The following is a 22528-nucleotide window of genomic DNA, read 5'->3' as shown; positions in this document are numbered from 1 at the left end:
CGAAAGTCAATCAGAAACATTTTTTTCCAAATTCACGACCTTTTCAAAACAAAAATCAGGATAAATCATTCTCATATTAGATTGCCAAAGTTATTCTCCGAAAGTTAATATTTCTAAAATAGGAAAGGAAGGGAGAGGAGAGAGTGTATTTTTCAGCGTTATGTAATTTCCATAGGTAGGTACGTCGCAGCTTGTGATTTGTGACAAACAGGACGAAAGGAATGTATTTTTGAGTTACACGTAATTTAGGGATGCCGCCTTATATACGTGGTCTATAAATGGTGATTTGATGGTACTATGACTAAACCAATTTTTAACGTTCTAAATAAAATATCTAGGAAACATTTAATTTTTTTTTTTTCAAGTGAAGTAATATTTTAAAAATAGGTGTTATAATTTACACGATTTCTTTTTTTGTTTACAGTACACATTTGATAGAAGATATAATCGGAACCGTATTCTTCAAACAAGAGGTAAATCAACACTTGTTTTTAAACAGAACAGATCATAGTTGATCGCAAGGAATAAAACGATTCCTTTTTCTAGGTCCAGCTACGGGTCCGGCCTTAGTGTATACCATACCCACAAATTCTCAACCGCAGCAAGTTCCTTCATCGGGGCCCAATACTGGGCGACCAGCAATAAGTCGAAATGTATCGGCCAATGATCGCCCACCAAGCACAGGTTTGTATCCGTTATAATTATAATTTCTTTAATAGTAATAGTTTTTTCCCGTAGATTTACCCCCATCGTACGAAGACGTAACGAAACCAACATGAACCACAACACAATCAAGGCTGTGATAAATCAATCAATCAATCGAATATTCATGTACACCATTAAACGTAAGGTCATCCTTTGTTACACATTCATCGTAGTTTTTAACGTATTGTATCCAACAAACATAACAAAACATTGCTTTTTTTTGCTTTAAATTTATAACGAAAAAAACTGTTATTGCTACTGGTAAAACGAAATATAGGAAAAAACTTGCCAAATCGAAAGAAATTCCTACGATGCGCCGCCCGTGCTCTGTTTGGGGCTGCTGCCGTCTTTTTGCTTTGGTTCGAGCAAATCCTTCAGCTTCGGTCCGTGTCGACCGTACGGATCATCCGGCAGGAAGAAGGCATCCAGCACCCAGGTATAGCCGATCACTCGCGTTTCGATTATCTTCTTCCAGGCTGCGAAAATTTATGAAATTTAAGTTAAGGGTGTCTTATGCTATAGAAAATTAACGTACAATCGCTTTCCGCTAGAAGATCCCGAAAGTTATCGTTGGAGATTATAACGGCGTCGAACTTTTCCGCCACCGAAATGATCAATCGATCGTCGTAGGACGAGGACCACTGGCCGGGAAGGTTCTTACTCGGAGCGAGCAGCACATCACCACTTTTGTACAGTTCCTCCAGCAGCTTCTGATCGGTACTTTTGTCTTTCTTTAGCCTGAAATTGATTCAAACTGATTCTAAGCAATTGAGTAATACGTAAGAATGAGAAAAGTTACCTAAACTGTGGAACAACGGCTTTGACCTCGTGTCCCATCTTTTTGATATAATCTATACAAATTTTGAGACCCTTTACTGAAAACTGTTGTCCGCAGGTGTGGCTGTAGGTAAAAGTTTATACAATCATTTGATTAGGATAAAATATTTTATTCAAGTTCCGTGATACTCACGCAAAGGCAACATTGTTTCCATCGATGATAACCATTCGCTTCGAGCTCGAGGCAACATTATTTTCTAATGTTTTTTCATCACTCGAATTAAGTTTAATTTTATCCTTTCGGCTGCGCTTCTTTCCCTTCCTCCTTCCAACATCTACATCGTACCCTATGGGGATGTAATCGCAAGCACCGAAACGATCATTTTGGGCATCAACGTCGATCACTTCCTCGAAACAGAAAATAACTGATTCGTCCCCAGAATTGGGACCCACTTTCAAAGGTAGAGGTACAGAATGTTTTGGCACGGATTCTTCGTCATCGCTATCCAATATGTTGATTTCCTCACTATTCGTAAGGCGTGCATTCATCACATCAGTCTCGTCTTCACTCTTGATTTCTCCCTCTTCGAGAACACTTTCCGCGACGTTTGGATTCTTCTCGTCGTCGTCCGGCTCGTCGATGATGCTGGTGTACTTTGGGACCTCCCGGTCGTTGAAACCACTCGAGGTGTCCACGTAGAAAAGCGGTGCCGATTCTTTAGCTTCCGGGATGTGCTCATCTTCGGAATCAATCACGATCGGTGTGTCGCTCAGTAGCCGCATTGGCTTGTTTCTTTTGGGAGTTCGTGATTTGCTTGGTCTGGTTGATGTCGCTGAGGTGGATGGTTTAGTTAAATCCTGTCTTTTGGGAGCCGGAGGAGGCGGAATCGGTGGGTACAAGATCATATCCATGGGTAACCTTTTGTTGTTTTCTTTCCCGTGTTTTTGTTGCTCCTTCAAAATTTCTTTTCGTAGAAGATTTTGTTGGTGAATCTGAAAATTGGAAAAAATCTTTAAGCATTTTAATGTCTTTATTCGAATTTGAGAAAGAAGAATTCGAATTGCGTCAAAGCGCTAACCTTTTTGAAAGTTTGGCTGGATCGACGTTTGCGTCGCGTGTTATCTAGATGATCGTTCGGCTTAGGTTTCGCCAATATCCGGCTCCCGGTTTTACGAGCGGAACCTCGAATGCCCACACTTTTCCGGACTTTCTTATTACGTGCCATCTCTTAAAATTGTTCCTGAAAAGAGCACAGCAAGATATTAGAAATACGTATATACAGAAGCGAAATTCGGATTCCAGAATCAGAGTACAGATTCAGATTCAAGATTTAAAATTCAGATTTCATGATTTCATATTTTCAATGTCAAATTCAAGATTTCAGATTCAGATTGCGGATTAAGAATTAGGTTTCAGATTTAGATTTTGATTTTCGATTCAGATTTAATATTCAGATTTCAGATTTAGATTCAGATTTAAGATTCAGATTCAGATCGCTGAATTTTAAAATTACAGTTCCGATTATAGAATTCAGATCAGAAAATCGAGAGAAAATTTGAGGATTCCGAAATGAGAATTCCAAATTCCAAAATTCAGATTTTAGGACTACGAATTGAGAATTCAAATTTGGGAACACATATTTGAGAATCCCAATTCGAGGATTCGGATTGTAGTGTTCAGATTCAAAAATTCAACTTCAAAATTTCGATTTGGGATTTTTTTTTTTTTTGACAAATCTGTTTCTTAACTCCGTATTGAGAATTAAGATTTGATAATTCAGATTCAAGAACTGAGACTTGAGAATTCCGAGTAAATCCTGAACTGAGAGTTAAACCATATAAATAAAACTTTTTTAATTTGATTTGAGAATTAATTTATATTTGAGATCTTAGATTTTAGAATACCTAGTTTGGAAGTGGGATTTGAACAGTGGAATTGTTGCATATAGATTTTGGGTTTTCGAATTGCGATTTGGAAGTTTAGATTTAGGAATTCTTTTTTTGTTTTTGTGTATTTTAGACACTTTATCATCTTTGTGACATTCGTGTCTTGATGATCTGGACACAGTTTTGTAGATTTTTTATTCTATTTAAGAATTCTGTTAATCATTAAAATTTAGAATTCAAATTTGAGAACAAAGATTTGAGAACTTTAGCTTGGAAATTTAGATTGATTTTTAATTTAAAATGTCTTATTCAGATCAGATTTATCAAGAATTTCTAAAAAAAAAGCAAAAAAAGCTGATGATGTGTAGCTAATTAGATCGACCCCTTGTTCATTATTTTGAAATTGAATGTTCGATTCGAATTCGCAGTTCGATTCTGAAGCAGCTTTTCGTTTGATACTGCGCATGTGCCATTCGCACCCTTCAGATGATGTCCTGCCTGACACATTCTCATCGTCATTATCTTTTGCCGAAGAAGTAGGTACCCATTATCATTGTTCACCCACATTCAATTCGGGCATTTGTTTTTCCAATTTTCATAACGAAACAAAAGGTAGGTGTTTCGAAGGTAGTTTTCGCACCGAAATCAGAACCTGTATAGATGGATCCGATATGGCAAAACATCACCACGGCCCTGGAAGTGGAACAATCGGTGGCCGATAAATGGTTGAGTAAGCTCAAGGACCAATATACGCAATCGGGCAGGCGTTATCACAACGAAGAGCAGATGCTCGGAAAGAAGGCAGAACATCTGTCCGGAGCCAGTGTTTGTCTACAGTTGGCCGCCCTCTTTCAGTACTATCACTTTGAGGCGGGGAAGGATTGTTCCAAGAAAAACTGTGATGCCCTCAAGGAGTTCCTAGCCGAATCGAATGTCGATAATGTGAGTCCTTGTGGGAATGTTAAAAGCTGATTTTTTTTAATCACGATTTCTAATTATTTTTAGAAAGCCCTCATAAATAATGTTCTTAAACTTCTCGGAGATGAGACCGTAGATAGCGCTGATATTTCTGAAGATGATGTCCTATTTTTCCAAGACCTGGATTTACTAATCCTGGGGTAAGATAATTAATGAGTCATAGTTTAAAAAAGTAATGAAATACATATATATTTTTATGTAACAACAGCTATCCTTCGGATGAATACAAGAACTACACGAAGTGTCTAAGAGAGGAGTACAATTCGCTAGACTCAGATGCCTACAATAAAATGCGACTAAAGGTAAGATTCCAAAGTATAAAACCAATGTTTTATATAAAAAAAATCATTTTTTTTTTTACAGATACTGCAAACGTTCAACAGAATACCATTCATTTACGCGACGAAGGATTTCAACGATAAATTCGAGAAAGCTGCCAGAACAAATATAGAAATTGAAATTAAGGAATTGCAAGTTTAGAAAAAATTAAGCAAAAATGTAAAATAAGGATAACAATTTGTGTAGACGTTCGAGAGTTAAAATAAATTTAAAAAATAATTAACAAAGTAAATAAAAGGTGTATCTGTAAACATCCTGCTCGTTTCATTATTTTATTAAGCGTAGAGAATTCTAGAACATTCTGACAGAATTAGGATAAATAAGTAAATCAGTTGAAAAATTTTTGGTTTGGGTCTTTATGCTATAAACTGCGCATTACATTACGGCATCAGCTTTAAAAAAAGATAGAAGTTCAAATATTTACATAGGTTTAAAACATTAAATATGTGGCCACCAGATTACCTTGATGATTTGAATTGAATAACTTACCTATTTTCCAACGAAACTCACTTACTTAGTTTACGGAACAAAATTAAACACGTTTCCGTTTGTTTGAAATTAATTTTGTGAATTTTGAAACTGGAAAAGGCGCTTTTCGTGCGAGCTGCGCTAGGAAAAGATATCAAAACATATGCGGGTTACAGGAGGTTACAAAACACGCATCCTGACAAAAATGTCCCGCGCGACTGCTTTGTTTTGCCATGAGGGCATCCGCACCAATGATTTTATTTGTGCCTATGTTAAGGATTGCTCCTAAAAGCCTAAAGGTATGAGTCGTTTCAAATAAAATGATAGAAAAATAAATTTAAAGATTTATATTTTAAAGTTGTTTTTCTAATACCAGAGAATAAAAAATGACAAAAATGACAAAATGACAAAAATTAACAAAATAACAAAAATGACAAGAATGATAAAAATGACAAAAACGACAAAAAAGACAAAAATGAAAAAAAAATGACAAAAATGGCAAAAATGACAAAAATGACAAAAATGACAAAAATGATAAAAATGACAAAAACGACAATTATGACAATAATGACAAAAATGACAAAAATGACAAAACTGACAAAACTGACAATAATGACAAAAATGACAAAAATGACACTAATGACACTAATGACAAAAATTACAAAAATAACAAAAATGACAAAAAGTGAAAAAAATGACAAAAATGACAAAAATGACAAAAATGACAAAAATGACAACAATGACAAAAATGACAAAAATGACAAATATGACAAAAATGAAAAAAATGACAAAAATGACAAAAATGACAAAAATGACAAAAATGACAAAAATGACAAAAATGACAAAAATGACAAAAATGACAAAAATGAAAAAAATGACAAAAATGACAAAAATGACAAAAATGGCGAAAATGACAAAAATGACAACAATGACAATAATGACAATAATGAAAAAAATGACAAAAAATGACAAAAATGACAAAAATGATAAAAATGACAAAAATGACAATAATGACAAAAATGGCAAAAATGACAAAAATGACAAAAATGATAAAAATTACAAAAATTACAAAAATGACAAAAATGACAAAAATAACAAAAATGACAAAAATGACAAAAATGACAAAAATGACAAGAATGACAAAAATGACAAAAATGACAAAAATGACAAAAATGACAAAAATGAAAAAAATGACAAAAATGACAAAAATGACAAAAATGACAAAAATGACAAAAATGACAAAAATGACAAAAATGACAAAAATGACAAAAATGACAAAAATGACAAAAATGACAAAAATGACAAAAATGACAAAAATGACAAAAATGACAAAAATGACAAAAATGACAAAAATGACAAAAATGACAAAAATGACAAAAATGACAAAAATGACAAAAATGACAAAAATGACAAAAATGACAAAAATGACAAAAATGACAAAAATGACAAAAATGACAGAAATGACAGAAATGATAGAAATGACAAAATTGACAAAAAATGACAAAAATGACAAAAATGACAAAAATGACAAAAATGACAAAAATGACAAAAATGACAAAAATGACTGTTCGGGCTCGGCCGATGGGGGGGTTCGGATTTCGGGGAATTTCTTTCCGTCTCCAGTCGACGGCATCCACCAGCAGCAAGAATAAGGTAAGTCGCCGACCTTTCGCTGGCACAACAGCTGATCCACCCGCTGGGGGAGTGATTTCGTTTGCACTATTCGAGTTCTGCTTGCGAAAAAGCACCACACACTATGCACGATAATTGCTGCTAATTACTTAGGCTCAATTTCGGAATTTGTATTGAAAGTCGCTTGCATGGACTTAACTATGGAGTTTAATAATAGTAGAAGTAAAATTCCGTGCGATTCGTTTAACGTTCTAATCTATTCTAACTTAACTAAAATGGCTTACATACTATTGTGTGAGAACTCTCTCGGCGTTATGTTTAATGTTGCGAGAGAGTTAATGCTATTTTAGGGTACATGGACAGATATTGGTGTTTTCGAACAAATTGATTACAGTGTCAAGTGAACATAGAGGACACATATTACAAACAGAAAACAATTCCGAATTCCTGATCGGTGTAGTACCGATCATTCCGGCCACCTTGAAACTGCTGTTTCAACGAATTTCGGACCAATTGATTGCGGCCTCTTCAGTCGGTTGGACCATGCGACACGGTTGGGCAGGGTACACGGGTGGACCAGGAGACACGGCGGTTGGATCAAGACACAGCTGGCACGTCGCACATCGAGGAATCTGCTTCGGCACTGGTGCAGAATCTGTGAATACAAAAGAGACCCGGTAGACCGAACGGCGTAGGGTAAGGTTATAGGAACGCTAATCACCTGTTAGCGCCCCATTAGCGCGTTGAGCAACGTTCGGCGTGCTCTACCGATCTTTGAAGATTCTGCTACCATGTGGATGTATGTGGGCGATCTCGCTGGTAAACGAAGCGAATCGGTCTTAGAAGATTCGGCTTCTGACGTGGCTCGGTGCATGGCGATGAATGCTCGGTGACGATATAGAAATAATATAGGAAAGAATCTGCAATCGACAAAGAACCGGTAGATCGAACGAGAAAATGTGACAGTTTGGAACGCTAATCACCTATTAGCGCTCGACATGCGCAGTGAGTCACATTCGGCGTGCTCTGCCGGTCTTTGTAGAAGGATCTCGATGATGGCGGGGTACAATAGGACGTCTAGGGAACTGTAAGCAACAAAGACCCGGTAGATCGAACGATATGGATGGAATGATAGGAACGCTAATCACCTGTTAGCGCTCCATTAGCGCGTTGAGCACGTTCGGCGTGCTCTACCGGTCTTTGTAGCTTTCTAGTTGTCGGGGTTGTCGCGTTGAACTGTTGACTGCTGGCGGTGAGTAAGATGACAATCTCGGATGGCTGGCTGAATGACTCCATCTCGACCTAGATGAAGCCTTGTACAGCGACCGAATGGCAGCGAGGTGGTGGAATAAGGCCAGCTTTCCAAGGATGAGGATTGCCATGCGTGGTCGTAATACCAACTAGGGTTTTCGGGGAAGTTGGAGGAATGTAGATTCCTGGACAGTTCGCTAGCTGCGATGTGCACTTCCGGAACGCGTCTCCTACTGAGCCCATCAGTATCCTTCTGGATAGCAGTTAAACGTTTAGCAGCAACAGTTCTCCAACGATGTGGTGGCGGCTTTAACCATTGACGGAACGATACCTCTGTCAGAATAGGTGCGCATAGCTCCAGACGGCTGCGCATAACTACAGACGGCTGTTTGGCCAAAGGGACAACGTAGCAGCAGGCTCCACAGGCAGCGTCTTCTCCTTCGTCGTTGACCTTAGCGGCGTTTGGAGGCGTGTTGGACAGCAGACTTTGTTGAGCGACGGGACCGACGAGCAGCGTATCGTTGAGCGCGTACCCTGAATTGGGCTCACAGGATGCGTCGAATACCACGCGTTCTTTGGTGGTTTTGCTGGCTTCCTTGAGCACCGGGTGATGTGGCAGATAGCAGTGTGGTTTGTCGTCAACAGGATCAATGTGGTGCCTTTTTCCGGGTTGAGCGTGACTTCCAGGGATTTTGTGGTGTGTATTTCTGGTGGAGTTTCGATGTGTGGCTTTCGTTCGAGAATCTCCAAGGGTGGTTTTTGGATTATTGGGCCGGGAATGGCGGGCGGAGCATCCTTCTTTGTGGATTTGAGTGGTGGAGGGTTGAAATTCTGTTTTCTGACTCCCATCGGGGGTTTCCATTGGCCGGAACTCCCCAGGGATCGTTTCTCGGGTTTGATCAACGGTGGAGAGGAAGCACGCTCGCGGTGCGGTGGTGGAGCTGGAATCAACTTTGCCAGAAACTGTCCAGCCGAAGAGGGTGTCCACCAAAAACGGAGAATTATTACCAAGAGAGTGGCGTACGCCCGTGTGGAAGTCATGGTAACATTCTCCACCGATGATCATGTCGATTGTTGCTGGAACGTTGAACTGAGGATCCGCCAATGGAACCTGTGGCATTTTCCAGGCAGTTGTATCGATCGGGGATGTGGGAAGATGGGAGGTTGGCTTCTTCATGACGAGGAAATCGAGTGTGGTGGAGAAGTCGCTGTTCCTGGATACGATTTTGGCAGCTAACCTTTTTCTGATGCGTTTGACTGACTCTCCAATTCCGGCAACTGCGATGTCCACGGGAGTTTGTTGGGTGGCGAGTTCGTTCGCCAGCTTCCTGGTGATAAAGTTGGACATTGCTGCGGAATCTAGAAGAGCTCGTGCTGGAATCTTTCTGCCGTATCGGTCGACAACTAACAGCGCAACTGTCTCCAATAGAACCGTCGAATTTGAATGCACGGATAGATTTATCGTTGGTGGGTTGAGTGAACCGCTCGGACCTGGATTCACTTGTGGGAGCTGTGATCTTTCGGGTGAGAACTCATTCGGTGGTGCTGCTTGGTCGTGCAACATAGTGTGATGCTTCGCTTGGCAAATCCGGCAAAGAAATTTGGATTTGCAGGATCTTGCCTGGTGATTTGTACGGAAGCAATTCCAGCAAAGGCTGTGCTGTGTGACAAGCTCTCGCCGTTGGGAGCTTGACAGATTCGAAAATGCTGGACATTGGTGAAGTGGATGTGTTCTCAAACAACAGTGGCATGGCGAAGTACTGGATTGAGTTTCGGACGTAGCTGTGTTCACGACAGATCGGATGGGAACTGGTTTCTTCGGGATTTGTCCGGCCACCTTGGAAACGGTGGGCACTGAGGAACGATGCTGGAGATCGCTGTCCACGGATTTCAACATCCGGACCTGGTGGATAAGAAACTCGATGAGCTCGTCGTATTTCACCTCATCCTTCTGTCGAGTATCTTGCTCCCATGCACGAATTGTCGCCGAATCTAACTTATTCGTCAGGATAAAGATGAGTGGAGTGTCCCAATGCTCGATAGGTTCACCCAATTTCCCCAGTGCCTTAACGTGTCGCTGGAAATCATCAACCAGTGTGTTGAGGTCTTGTGCTGACTCATGCTGGATCGGTGGAAGGTTGTACAGGCCTCGAAACAGCTCCTTTCTTAGGAATCGCTTGTTGTCGTAGCGCTTTTTCAATGCGTCCCACGTCGACGCATAGTTATCGGCTTGAATATCCACAGACTCGAACGGTTTTCTTGCCTCTCCCTCCAGCGACTGCAACAGGTACTGCAGCTTGTTGACGATCGGTATGTCCTCGTTGCAGTGGATCATCGAAATGAAATTGTCGCGAAATGATATCCATCGCGATTCATCCCCGCTAAACTTCGGTAGATCGATTTTAGGCAGCCGATGATGGAAACTGGAAGACATGCTATGAGAAGTCGATGCGTGCATGATCGTCGAACTCAGAAGATGCTCCCTGCTTTCCAGCTTTGACAGCAAAAAACCTTTCGCTTTGCAAAACCGATCCTCGAAATCCGCCCGGAACTCCAAATGCGCCTCGAACCGTTCTTCGATGTCACCCATCTCGATGTCGTTCTGCACGTTCAAAAACAACTCGTTGCATTTGTTAAGAGTCTCCAAACGTACCGAAACCTGGCAGCAATCCCGTTCATAGGTGTAGTCCGAGATGAACTTCTCCACCACATCTCGCTCGGCACACGCTCGTCGTCTCGTCAGAAGGTCCGCAGCTAACTTTTTCTCCGCCTTGCTAGCCATCACTCAACACCACTCAAATCACACTTAAAACACCAAAACGACCGTAAATGCCACCAACGATTGACTTTTCGGATGCGATTTGCAAATAAAAATCTTCAAAGTATTCTTATTTTATTCGAGTTGCTATCCTTTTGGACGGTACTGTTGTCAGCAACTTGTATTAACGCCACCCAGCAATGCTACAATCGCCTCAAAATTAACAGGTAAAGCGATTTTGAATTTTTCAAAAAATCCAATTTTTAAAGTGTTGCTTTACTTTTGTACGGTACTGTTGTCTTGCCACTTGCCCAAATGCGTCTAAAGCCTAGTCCACACTCGGCAACTTGAAATGCGATTTCGGTTGCTGAGACTTGTTTATGTTTACATCTTGGTTGCTGAATGTCTCCCATACTAGTCGGGAGACTTGAGACGAGTATCTCATCAAATGTAAACAAAAACAAGTCTCAGCAACCGAAATCGCAGTCCAAGTTGCCTAGTGTGGACTAGGCTTAAGCAATGCTTCAGTGTCTCAGTGTCCACTGGAAGTAAATTTCAATTTGTTCAAAAACTTTTAATTTTTCAAGTGTCGATATATTTTTGAACGACACTGTAGAGTGCACCACCCTAAATGCACTTGCACTTGCGCCTTGAACTGACTTTTGGCCACAAAAATGCAAGTTGGTTGAAAAAGTTATTTAATTTTTCCTTGTTGCAAAACTTTTGCGCTGCACTGTGTTTCAAAACATTTGAACGACACTGTAAAAGTTTCTCGTTTGTTTTGATTCTACGAATTCTTTAACCGACTGTTTGGCTATAATTGCGGTTTCGGTTAATTTTTTGCGCCCAATTTACAAAATTATCCGTTGGCCAAGTGATTAATTGGGCCGTAATAGTTTGTCCGCGGTGTGAAAATCACAAGTTGGCCTACCTTGGGTGTGGATTTCTACAAACCACAACTGCTATGGCGCTCGGAAGATGGCGAATGCTGATTCCTCTGCTGGACCTGATGTGTTCCTGTCCTCGAATCCGGCTTCGAAGGACCAAATGTTCGGGCTCGGCCGATGGGGGGGTTCGGATTTCGGGGAATTTCTTTCCGTCTCCAGTCGACGGCATCCACCAGCAGCAAGAATAAGGTAAGTCGCCGACCTTTCGCTGGCACAACAGCTGATCCACCCGCTGGGGGAGTGATTTCGTTTGCACTATTCGAGTTCTGCTTGCGAAAAAGCACCACACACTATGCACGATAATTGCTGCTAATTACTTAGGCTCAATTTCGGAATTTGTATTGAAAGTCGCTTGCATGGACTTAACTATGGAGTTTAATAATAGTAGAAGTAAAATTCCGTGCGATTCGTTTAACGTTCTAATCTATTCTAACTTAACTAAAATGGCTTACATACTATTGTGTGAGAACTCTCTCGGCGTTATGTTTAATGTTGCGAGAGAGTTAATGCTATTTTAGGGTACATGGACAGATATTGGTGTTTTCGAACAAATTGATTACAGTGTCAAGTGAACATAGAGGACACATATTACAAACAGAAAACAATTCCGAATTCCTGATCGGTGTAGTACCGATCAATGACAAAAATGACAAAAATGACAAAAATGACAAAAATGATAAAAATGACAAAAATGACAAAAATGACAGAAATGACAGAAATGACAAAAATGACAAAAATGACAAAAATGACAGAAATTACAAAAATGACAAAAATGATAAAAATCAAGGTCATTCAATTACTAGGTTCTCTGACTTCTAAAGTAAGTAGGCGTGGAGTGGGCGGTGAAGTGGGGTGATGCTCGTTATCTTTGTTTACAAATTAGCAGTGTGCTAAAAAGAGAATGCATGCTCAGGTCTCAACTGTTCTATGGATTAAATGTAAACAAACGCAACGAAGCAATCGACATGGCTGATTCTGAAATTTGAGAGACCGTATCACCTTCTATGTACCCCCCTTGATAAAAATGACATAAATGACATAAATGACATAAATGACAAAAATGACAAAAATGACAAAAATGATAAAAATGACATAAATGACAAAAATGACAAAAATGACAAAAATGACAAAAATGACAAAAATGATAAAAATGACAGAAATGACAAAAATGACAAAAATGACAAAAATGACAAAAATAACAAAAATGACAAAAATGACAAAAATGACAAAAATGACAAAAATGACAAAAATGACAAAAATGACAAAAATGACAAATATGACAAAAATGACAAAAATGACAAAAATGACAAAACTGACAAAAATGACAAAAATGACAAAAATGACAAAACTGACAAAAATGACAAAAATGACAAAAATGACAAAAATGACAAAAATGACAAAAATGACAAAAATGACAAAAATGACAAAAATGACAAAAATGACAAAAATGACAAAAATGACAAAAATGACAAAAATGACAAAAGTGACAAAAATGACAAAAAAGACAAAAATGATAAAAATGACAAAAAATGACAAAAATGACAAAAAAGATAAAAGTGACAAAAATGACAAAAATGACAAAAATGACAAAAATGACAAAAATGACAAAAATGACAAACATGATAAAAATGACAAAAATGACAAAAATGACAAAAATGAAAAAAATAACAAAATTGACAAAAAAGGCCAAAATGACAAAAATGACAAACATGATAAAAATGATAAAAATGACAAAAATGACAAAATGACAAAAAGGCAAAAATAACAAAAATGACAAAAATAAAAAACATGATAAAAATGATAAAAATGACAAAAATGACAAAAATGACAAAAATGACAAAAATGACAAAAATGACAAAAATGACAAAAATGACAAAAATAACAAAAATGACAAAAAGACAAAAATGACAAAAATGACAAAAATGACAAAAATGACAAAAATGACAAAAATGACAAAAAAGGCAAAAATGACAAAAATGACAAACATGATAAAAATGACAAAAATGACAAAAATGGCAAAAATGACAAAAATGACAAAAATGACAAAAATGACAAAAACGACAAAAATGACAAAAAGGACAAAAATGACAAAAATGACAATAATAACAAAAATGACAAAAATGTCTGTTGCGGGCGAAAGTGAAATGAAAAACGCTCGGTCTTGACAGCAGTAAGACAGCTTCAAGCTGTAAATATATTTGGCTTTTAGAACTGTTATAAATTTAATGTTAATAAATTGATAGGAACTTACAAATTCAGTGCGCAAATTAACTTTTCACGCCCGAACAACTTCTATGTTGTGTGTTTGTTGTGTGTGTTTGTTTGCTGTAACTACATGTAATTAGGTTTTATAATAATTTAGTATTAAGTTTTAAACCAACTCATACCTAGTATAACTAATTCCGTTGTTATGTAGCAAACAATTTAGTATTTTAAATAGTGGATGATTGATCTAAAACTGGACGGTTCGTAGTTATTGTCCTGCAACTGAGCTTGTCCGTTTCAACAGAACTTCGCCGTACTAACAAACCGTACTATTAGTTTTAAGATCTTCGCAATTGTGTCACAAGAAACTTAGTATTTAAATTGAAATTACTGCAATTTCGCACTCGTAATGCTCGACGACAGGTCCGTTCCGAATGACGTGGAGAAAAGAGACGGAGAAATACGCCTAGTCGGATTAGCTGTCAGATGACTCGCCACTGAACTGCATTTCTCCGCGACGCCTTACTTATCCAGTGTTGCCGTTCTTAACATCCTCCCCCTCGTGACGCTGACCATTGCCAGCATCTGGCTCAGAGTCACCAGTTTGCTCAACATTCAACACCGCTAATTTACTGACCGATTGCCTTGATAACCCTTTGTTTGTTTGCACTATTGCATGCCGAACTCTCCCGTCTGTCCCGGGGAAGACTTCCAGAACCCGACCTCGCACCCACCCATTTCTTTTAGATTCGTTCACGATCACAACTAGATTCCCCACACCAATCTCTTGGACTTCGTTGAACCACTTTGTACGACGAGCCAAGGTGGGTAAATACTCCCGGACCCAACGACGCCAGAACATGTCCAACTGTGATTCTATTTGGTTCCAGGTGTTCTTCAGAGCAACAGCTTCATCCACAAATTGCTTGCTCGGTTGTTTTACGCCGTTGGAGCTGCCAAGCAAGAAATGGTTCGATGTCAGTGATTCAGCTTCCTCGCTATCCAGTGGTAGGTACGTCAAAGGACGCGAGTTGACAACACCTTCAGCTTCCACCACGAACGTATTCAGGGCTTCGTCGTCGAGCTTCCGTCCTACGCACAAGCTTTTTTCCATGGCCGTTTTAACTGAGCGTACCATACGCTCCCAGCTTCCACCCATGTGCGGCGTTCCTGGAGGTATGAAAATCCACTTGGTGTGAGTGTTAGTAAAGGTTGCTGCCAAATCTTCCTGAAACTGGCCTATTTGTTGTTGAAGGATGTTGTCAGCCCCACGGAAATTGGTTCCGTTGTCCGAATGGATTTCCAGTGGTGCGCCTCGGCGAACAACAAAGCGCCGGATGCTCATAATGCAGGATTCTGTTGTGAGGCTGTGGACTACTTCGACGTGGACGGCTCTGATCGTTAAGCAGGTAAATAGAGCCACCCATCGTTTCACCGAGCTCCTTCCTCTCTTTACCAAGATCGGACCAAACAAATCTAGGCCAACGTAGCTGAATGGTCGTACGAATGAGGCTAAACGAGCCTCGGGCAGTGGGCCCATCATTGGTACCTGGGGTTTGCATTTGTATACCTTACAGTTCTGGCATTGACGAATAATTTTCTTAACTGTAGTTCTTATTTTCGATATGTGGAAGGATTGGCGAAGTTCGTTAACCACAGTTTCGAAATTGGCATGTAGAAATTTTCGATGATAGAAGTCGATGATCAGTTCCGTGATTCTGTGAGACGGAGGAAGAATAACTGGATATCGGACTGTCATTGCGACGTTTCTGGCTGCTCCAACTCGGCTATCTACTCTGAGAACGGAATTTTCATCTAAGAAGGAGTTTATATGGTGAAGTTGACTGTGTCTTGGGAGACGATGCTGCCGGCTTGAATTCTCTGGTCGACTTCGTTGAAGTAGGGATGTTTCAGCAGGATACGATTGTTGTTGTGCCATCCAGAACAACGAGTTTTCAGCTGCTACCAATTCGTTTTGGTTGACTCGGCGATTTATGTAGCGATGCACGTATCCGACAGTTCGCAGTATTCGCTCCCATTTGCTAAACCTACTGGCGTCGACGACTACAATTGGAGCTACAACGGCGGAGTGGGGACAGGAAATTTGGCGTGCCGTCTTCAACTCCTCCTCGGTGTCGTTCGGCTTCCTTGGTTGCGGCCATTCGTACTCGTCTTCTTTGAGGAAAGCTGGACCACAGAACCAGGCGTTTTGAGATGTCAGTGGTGGGCCTTGTCCCCACTTGGTGGCGAGGTCGGCGACGTTTTGCTTCGATGGAATCCATCGCCACTCCGAGATGCTGGAGTTGGTTAGGATTTCGCCTACTCTGCATGCCACGAATTGTGTATATCTCCGATGATCGGAGCGTATCCAGGCCAACACAGTACTGGAGTCTGACCACAGAACGCATCGCTTTATGGAAAGAGTGTGCCCCTCTTCGACGAATTTCCTCAAACGGGTACCCATTACAGCTGCTTGAAGCTCCAGGCGTGGAATGGACCAATGCTTCAAAGGAGCGACTTTTGTTTTCGCTGCAACTAGTGCACAAGCGTATCCCCCGGCATTATTTGGAACACGGAAGTATCCAACGGCAGCGCAAGCATCTTCGCTGGCATCCACAAAGATGTGAAGTTGTACATCGTCGTAGTCGACGTTGTTGAAGTAGCATCGAGGGATCTGCAGATCATCAATGAGTGGAAATCCTTCAATCCAGCGCAACCATTTCTCGTATTCTTGGTCTCCCACGGCTTCATCCCACTGAGTTCCAGCGCGCCAAACGTCTTGGAGTAGAATCTTCCCATGTAGAACGAACGCTGCGAGCAATCCCAATGGATCGAAGAACGACATAAGGCAGCGCAGTGCTTCACGCTTCGTTGGTTTACGTTTCGACGACACTAATTCTTGCAGTTCCGGTGCTAGGGTTGTAGAATAACCTAAAACGTCTTCGTGTGGCAGCCAGTGCATTCCGAGCACCCTTTCGGTAGTTAAATTCGTCTCTAGTTTGAGAGGCTTGGGTTCAGAGGTATCTTTCTCACCAAGAGCATCCAAAACGGCTATGTGGTTTGACCTCCAATCTCTGATATTGAAACCGCCTGCAGCGTGTATCGATTTGATGTCTGTGGCTACTTCCACAGCCTCGTCTATGGTGATGAAACTATCGGCATAGTCGTCAACGTAATGGCCTTTGATTATTCCTTCAACCGCGCGTGAACTAGTGTTTTTGAATTCTTGGGCGTTCCTGTTTTTCACGTATTGCGCTGACGCTGGTGAACACGCTGAACCGAACGTAGCGACATCCATCACGTAGATTTCAGGTTGACTGCTTCCTTCCGGCTTCCAAAGAAATCTCTGCGCTTGTCTATCGCGTTTGTTGATACGGATTTGGTGAAACATTTCCGCGATGTCCCCGGAAACGGCCACCGGGAACTGGCGGAAGCGGAAAAGGACCCAGGGAAGAGGAGCTAGCTCGTCAGGTCCTTTGAGCAGCATGGTGTTGAGTGAAATACCGTCTACTGTCGCTGATGCATCCCAGATCATTCGCACTTTCCCGGGTTTCTTCGGGTTTACCACTACACCTAGCGGTAGGTACCAGACTCGTCTAGGGTCCGAATTCCTTAATTCGGCCTCGGTAATTCGGTGTGCGTAGCCCTTGGCTTGGTAGCTCTCCATCTGCTTCGTAAGGTTCTGCCGTAACTCCGGATTTCGAATCATCTTCTTCTCCAGGCATTCATATCGTTTGAAGGCCATCGGATAGCTGTCAGGGAATTCAAACTGATCGTATTTCCACAGCAGACCTGTCTCGAAACGTTCTCCTTGCCTGTGTGTCGATTCCTCCAAAATTTGACGCGCTCTTGTATCTGCATCCGATTCGAGTTTGGTAGTGGCATGAATCCCCATATCTTCGAGCTCAAAATATTGTCGCACAACCTTGTGAAGAGAATCATCCTGCGAGCAGCTACACGCGTGATAGTTCACCTGCACCGGTGTGTGCTCCGATGACATGCCTCCATAGATACACCAACCCAACTTTGTTTTCGCTGCCATAGGCTCGTGCGCACGACCTTGCTTGACCCGAAGCGGAACGGTCATATGTAGGTTGTTGACACCAATCAGGATCCTGGGCATTGCATCGGTGTAGCTATCAATCGGAAGTCCTTTTAAGTGTGGATAATCTCGTACCAAACTGACGTAATCCAGTGATTGGGTGGCGAGGCCAAGGTTGCTCACCGTACGCGCATCACTCAGGCGTATTTTATTTTTGCTCGGACCAGAAACCTTTAACTCGACCAGCTTAGAATCGTGTTCGGTGCGCGTCATATCCCCTGTCCATTGAAGGCACAGAACTTGTGGAATACCTTCTACTCCGAGCTCTTTTACCAACGAGTCTTCGACTAGCGTAATCGATGACCCTTCGTCGACGAAAGCGAAAGTATCCACAGCCTTTTCGTTCCCGTAAACGGTGATCGGAAGAATCCTGAACAAGAAAGTCAGCTCCGGACTACGATGGATATAACTACTGCCACTTGCTTGTATGGCCGGAACAGATGGTGTTGTAGGCGGTGCTGCGGAGCTAGCGGGGTTCTTCGTCGTTGCTCTGTTTGTATCTTCTGTGCCTGAACCGGATTGCCGCGGATTTGAAGGGATTTTTGTACGTCCAGAGTGTAGAAGCGGATGATGGCGGAACGTACAACCGTTGACCCCACACCTACCGCTGATGCGACAGGATCGCCTTCCATGATAGTTCAAACAGTTGCGACAGACTTCTTGTTGCTCCACATATTCCCACCGCTCGTCGACGTTAAACGCTTTAAACTTACTACACTCTTTGAGCGGATGCTGGTTTTGAAAACAGGCTGGGCAGAGTTTTTCTACCGGCGTTTGATTCTCCTCAGCGGCCTCTAGGTGCACGTTTAGCGAACCACGTTTGGGCTTCGGTTTATCCTCTCTCGGAACTGCTCCCTGGTACACGGCCACACAACTCGCTGTCTTCGCTATTCTGGATACAAACCGTGCGAATGTTTTCAGGTCCACTGGATCTTCACTTTCAATATATTCCACCCACTTGTATTGATATTCGGAAGGGAGACGGTTGACCAACTCATTCAACAATGACGGATTTGACAGGTGAGCTTGATGATTGGCGGCTTCCAAATAACCGCAAAGGCTTTGAACCGCAATCCCAAAATCGATAAACGATGCAAGCTTCTCCGCTCTCGGTGCGGGAACGGAACGCACTTTGTCCAGTAGGGCATTGATGAGAAGTTCTGGACGCCCATAAAGAAAGCGGAGTGTTTCCATAATGAAAGGAACCGATTCTGGAATGTGAAGTCGGCTGCGAACAGATTCCAGGGCAGAACCCTTTAAACAACGTTGCAGTCTACCGAGGTTCTCAACTGGGCTATAGCCGCAAGCTAAGGTAGAATTTGTGAAACTGCTGATAAACAACGGCCAATCATTGGGATTGCCATCGAAAGTTGGAAGGTCTCGAGGAAACACTTGTCGAGCTAGTAGTTGAGAGGATGTTGGTTGATAGGTGTTAAGAAAGTGGGTGCAATCCGGAAGTTCGTTTGGACCCAAGCCAAGTTGTGTGATAAGGGGGGCGAGGTGGTCTATATTGCTGTCTCTATTATGGCCAGAATTGTGAGAAGCATAATTTGTGGGAATTTGGGCATAATTAGTTGCATGATCATAATTATCAGGGGCAATGTTGATTGGAGCATTGTGGGAATATATTGACGGATGGGCAATATTTGGTGGCATATATTGTTCGAAGCAAGAGGGTAATGGTTCGGTCTTACCTTGAGCTTGGTGAGAGGGAGGATGTTTTACCAGTCGTTGTTGTGAAACCTCCGGATGGTTTTTCGATTGTTGAGACTCGGTTGTAGGATTGGGCATCACTGAACCCGACATCGGTTGATGGAAGGTTGCTGGATCAGGACCCCGTTGATTGTTGAAACTATTCGGATTGGGCTCGGGAATCGATGATCGGCTCGGCATTCGGGAGCTTGGATTGGGAACCACTGCCTCGAGCTCACGCGGCACCCTGGAATGTCCATACTGTTTCGCCTGCTCGATGTTTTCCACTGTAGGCTGAACCGTCTCAGACTGCACTGGATTCGGGACGGTTTGCACTGGAATCATTGTGCGTCGCATCGGAATCGGGGCGGATGGTAAAGCATTAGGAACGCCCTGTGTTTGTCCCGATCGTACTTGGAACGACGAATGAGAATCCTGGACCGTACGATCAATAACCGGCGATTCGGAAACCGAATTATGATCTATCGGTCGAAATTTCGGATCTTGCATCCGAACGACGTTTTTCTGCAGCAGCAAAGATTCCCATTGATGAACTCCGACAACCGAAAGCGATTTCCAGTTGTTTTCCCAATTTGTTGGATTGGATCCATTTTGCCATCCTAAACCTGATGGCCCGGGTTTGGGTGGTTGAACGTAGCTGCGCCGCTTGGGAGAAGCTCCTAGATTCCTACGAGGAGTAGTAAAATGAGGAGCGCTTTGTGGAGCAGGGGGAATCGAGCTGCTCGTTGGTGGCTGCTGCTGATTTCCTCCTTTCTCTTGCGTGACGACCCAATCTTTAACTCGATTGACGTCCGGTGTGTGTAGAATAGACCCGGCATCGTCTTCTTCGTCGGAAGACCCTCCCGCCTGAAGAACCTTGTACTTTTCCACCACGTAGAGCTGCTCCGCTTCGATCTCATCCAGTTTGGCTTTCAGTTCTCTCGCTTTGCGGTCCAGTTCGCGCTTTTCTTCCAGCTGCTGCAATTGGAGCGTCCGCCTGCGAGACCGGGAACTGGTGGTGGTACTGGATGATTGACTGCTCCCAGCATTTGAGCAATACTTACAGATCCAGGGTCTGCGTTCCACCGATGGGGTAACACCTACACACGATTGATGCCACCACCTTGGGCACAGATCGCACTGGACCAAGTCGCAAATCGAATTGGGCTGGTTACAGGCAGAACAGTCGAAGCCGTCTTTTCGGAGAGGTGTTTTGTCCATCTTTGATGATGAATTTCTTGAAGATTGTTGCGGGCGAAAGTGAAATGAAAAACGCTCGGTCTTGACAGCAGTAAGACAGCTTCAAGCTGTAAATATATTTGGCTTTTAGAACTGTTATAAATTTAATGTTAATAAATTGATAGGAACTTACAAATTCAGTGCGCAAATTAACTTTTCACGCCCGAACAACTTCTATGTTGTGTGTTTGTTGTGTGTGTTTGTTTGCTGTAACTACATGTAATTAGGTTTTATAATAATTTAGTATTAAGTTTTAAACCAACTCATACCTAGTATAACTAATTCCGTTGTTATGTAGCAAACAATTTAGTATTTTAAATAGTGGATGATTGATCTAAAACTGGACGGTTCGTAGTTATTGTCCTGCAACTGAGCTTGTCCGTTTCAACAGAACTTCGCCGTACTAACAAACCGTACTATTAGTTTTAAGATCTTCGCAATTGTGTCACAAGAAACTTAGTATTTAAATTGAAATTACTGCAATTTCGCACTCGTAATGCTCGACGACAGGTCCGTTCCGAATGACGTGGAGAAAAGAGACGGAGAAATACGCCTAGTCGGATTAGCTGTCAGATGACTCGCCACTGAACTGCATTTCTCCGCGACGCCTTACTTATCCAGTGTTGCCGTTCTTAACAATGTCAAAAATGACAAAAATAACAAAAATGTCAAAAATGAAAAAAATGTCAAAAATAACAAAATTGACAAAAAAGGCAAAAATGACAAAAATGACAAAAATGAAAAACACGATAAAAAGGGTAAAAATGACAAAAATGACAAAAAGGACAAAAATGACAAAAATAACAAAATTGACAAAAATGACAAAAATGACAAAAATGACAAACATGACAAACATGACAAACATGATAAAAATGATAAAAATGACAAAAATGACCAAAATGACAAAAATGATAAAAATGACAAAAATGACAAAAATGACAAAAATGACAAATATGACAAAAAAAGCAAAAATGACAAAAATGACAAAAATGACAAAGACGACAAAAATGACAAAATTGACAAAATTGACAAAATGACAAGAATGACAAAAAAAAGAACGACAAAAATGACAAAAATGGCAAAAGTGACAAAAATGACAAAAATGACAAAAATGACAAAAATGATAAAAATGACAAAAATGACAAAAATGACCAAAATGACAAAAAATGACTAAAATGACAAAAATGACAAAAATGACAAGAATGACAAAAATGACAAAAATTACATAAGGGGCCGTTCAGATACCACGTGGACAGAAAAATGAGATTTTTGACCCCCTCCTCCCCCTCCGTGGACAAGCGTGGACATTTGGCTTACCCCTACCCCCCTCCTTGGATGTCCACGTGGACACATTTGAAAAAGTTTTTATTTTAAATACCTATAATTTGACAAAGAAAACACCTCTTTTTGCCTTTTTGTTATAGAAATGGCTGATTTTGTAAAACCGAATAAGAATTTCCTGATATAAAAAAAATAAAAAAAACTTTAAATTTCTTAATTATCATATTCATCACTTGCTTTCAAGTAGCTAATTATTCTTTAAACTTA

General features: G+C 41.3%; 5 protein-coding genes across 6 annotated transcripts in view; 2 read left to right on the top strand and 3 right to left on the bottom strand.

Moving 5' to 3' along the window:
• The window catches only part of LOC129755971 (septin-7), a 126298-nt gene extending 125408 nt beyond the window's left edge, over positions 1-890 (top strand). Inside the window, exons 12-14 of the transcript XR_008739361.1 lie at positions 425-473; positions 547-684; positions 739-890. The gene's annotated coding sequence lies outside the window, so the exon portion shown is untranslated. The remainder of the gene's footprint in view (positions 1-424; positions 474-546; positions 685-738) is intronic.
• Positions 827-5325, bottom strand: LOC129755972 (uncharacterized). Of its 2 annotated transcripts, none has more exons than XM_055752707.1 (6): positions 5176-5325; positions 2562-2723; positions 1676-2493; positions 1505-1606; positions 1241-1443; positions 827-1181 (listed from the first exon to the last, which is right to left on the bottom strand). In XM_055752707.1, the coding sequence occupies exons 2-6, from the start codon at positions 2706-2708 to the stop codon at positions 1012-1014; spliced, it is 1440 nt and encodes a 479-aa protein (XP_055608682.1). In that variant the 5' UTR covers positions 2709-2723; positions 5176-5325; the 3' UTR covers positions 827-1011. The 2 variants fall into 2 exon arrangements, with proteins under 2 accessions (XP_055608682.1, XP_055608683.1); XM_055752708.1 differs by having other exon boundaries at positions 1676-2475; positions 5176-5324.
• On the top strand, positions 3876-4914 carry LOC129755973 (uncharacterized). Its single transcript, XM_055752709.1, has 4 exons — positions 3876-4311; positions 4375-4487; positions 4556-4649; positions 4711-4914. Exons 1-4 carry the CDS (start codon positions 4030-4032, stop codon positions 4825-4827), a joined length of 606 nt encoding a protein of 201 aa, XP_055608684.1. The 5' UTR covers positions 3876-4029; the 3' UTR covers positions 4828-4914.
• Positions 5326-7996: 2671 nt separating the features above from the next.
• Positions 7997-10819, bottom strand: LOC129752069 (uncharacterized). The gene has a single exon (XM_055747864.1). It carries the CDS (start codon positions 10817-10819, stop codon positions 7997-7999), a length of 2823 nt encoding a protein of 940 aa, XP_055603839.1.
• Positions 10820-14473: 3654 nt separating this feature from the next.
• LOC129752068 (uncharacterized) lies at positions 14474-20962 on the bottom strand. Its single transcript, XM_055747863.1, has one exon. It carries the CDS (start codon positions 20960-20962, stop codon positions 14474-14476), a length of 6489 nt encoding a protein of 2162 aa, XP_055603838.1.
• Between the last annotated feature and the right edge of the window lie 1566 nt (positions 20963-22528).

Source organism: Uranotaenia lowii, chromosome 3, assembly GCF_029784155.1.
Source record: "Uranotaenia lowii strain MFRU-FL chromosome 3, ASM2978415v1, whole genome shotgun sequence".
NCBI classification, from domain to species: Eukaryota; Metazoa; Arthropoda; class Insecta; order Diptera; family Culicidae; genus Uranotaenia; species Uranotaenia lowii.
This window is presented reverse-complemented; position numbering and strand designations above follow the sequence as displayed.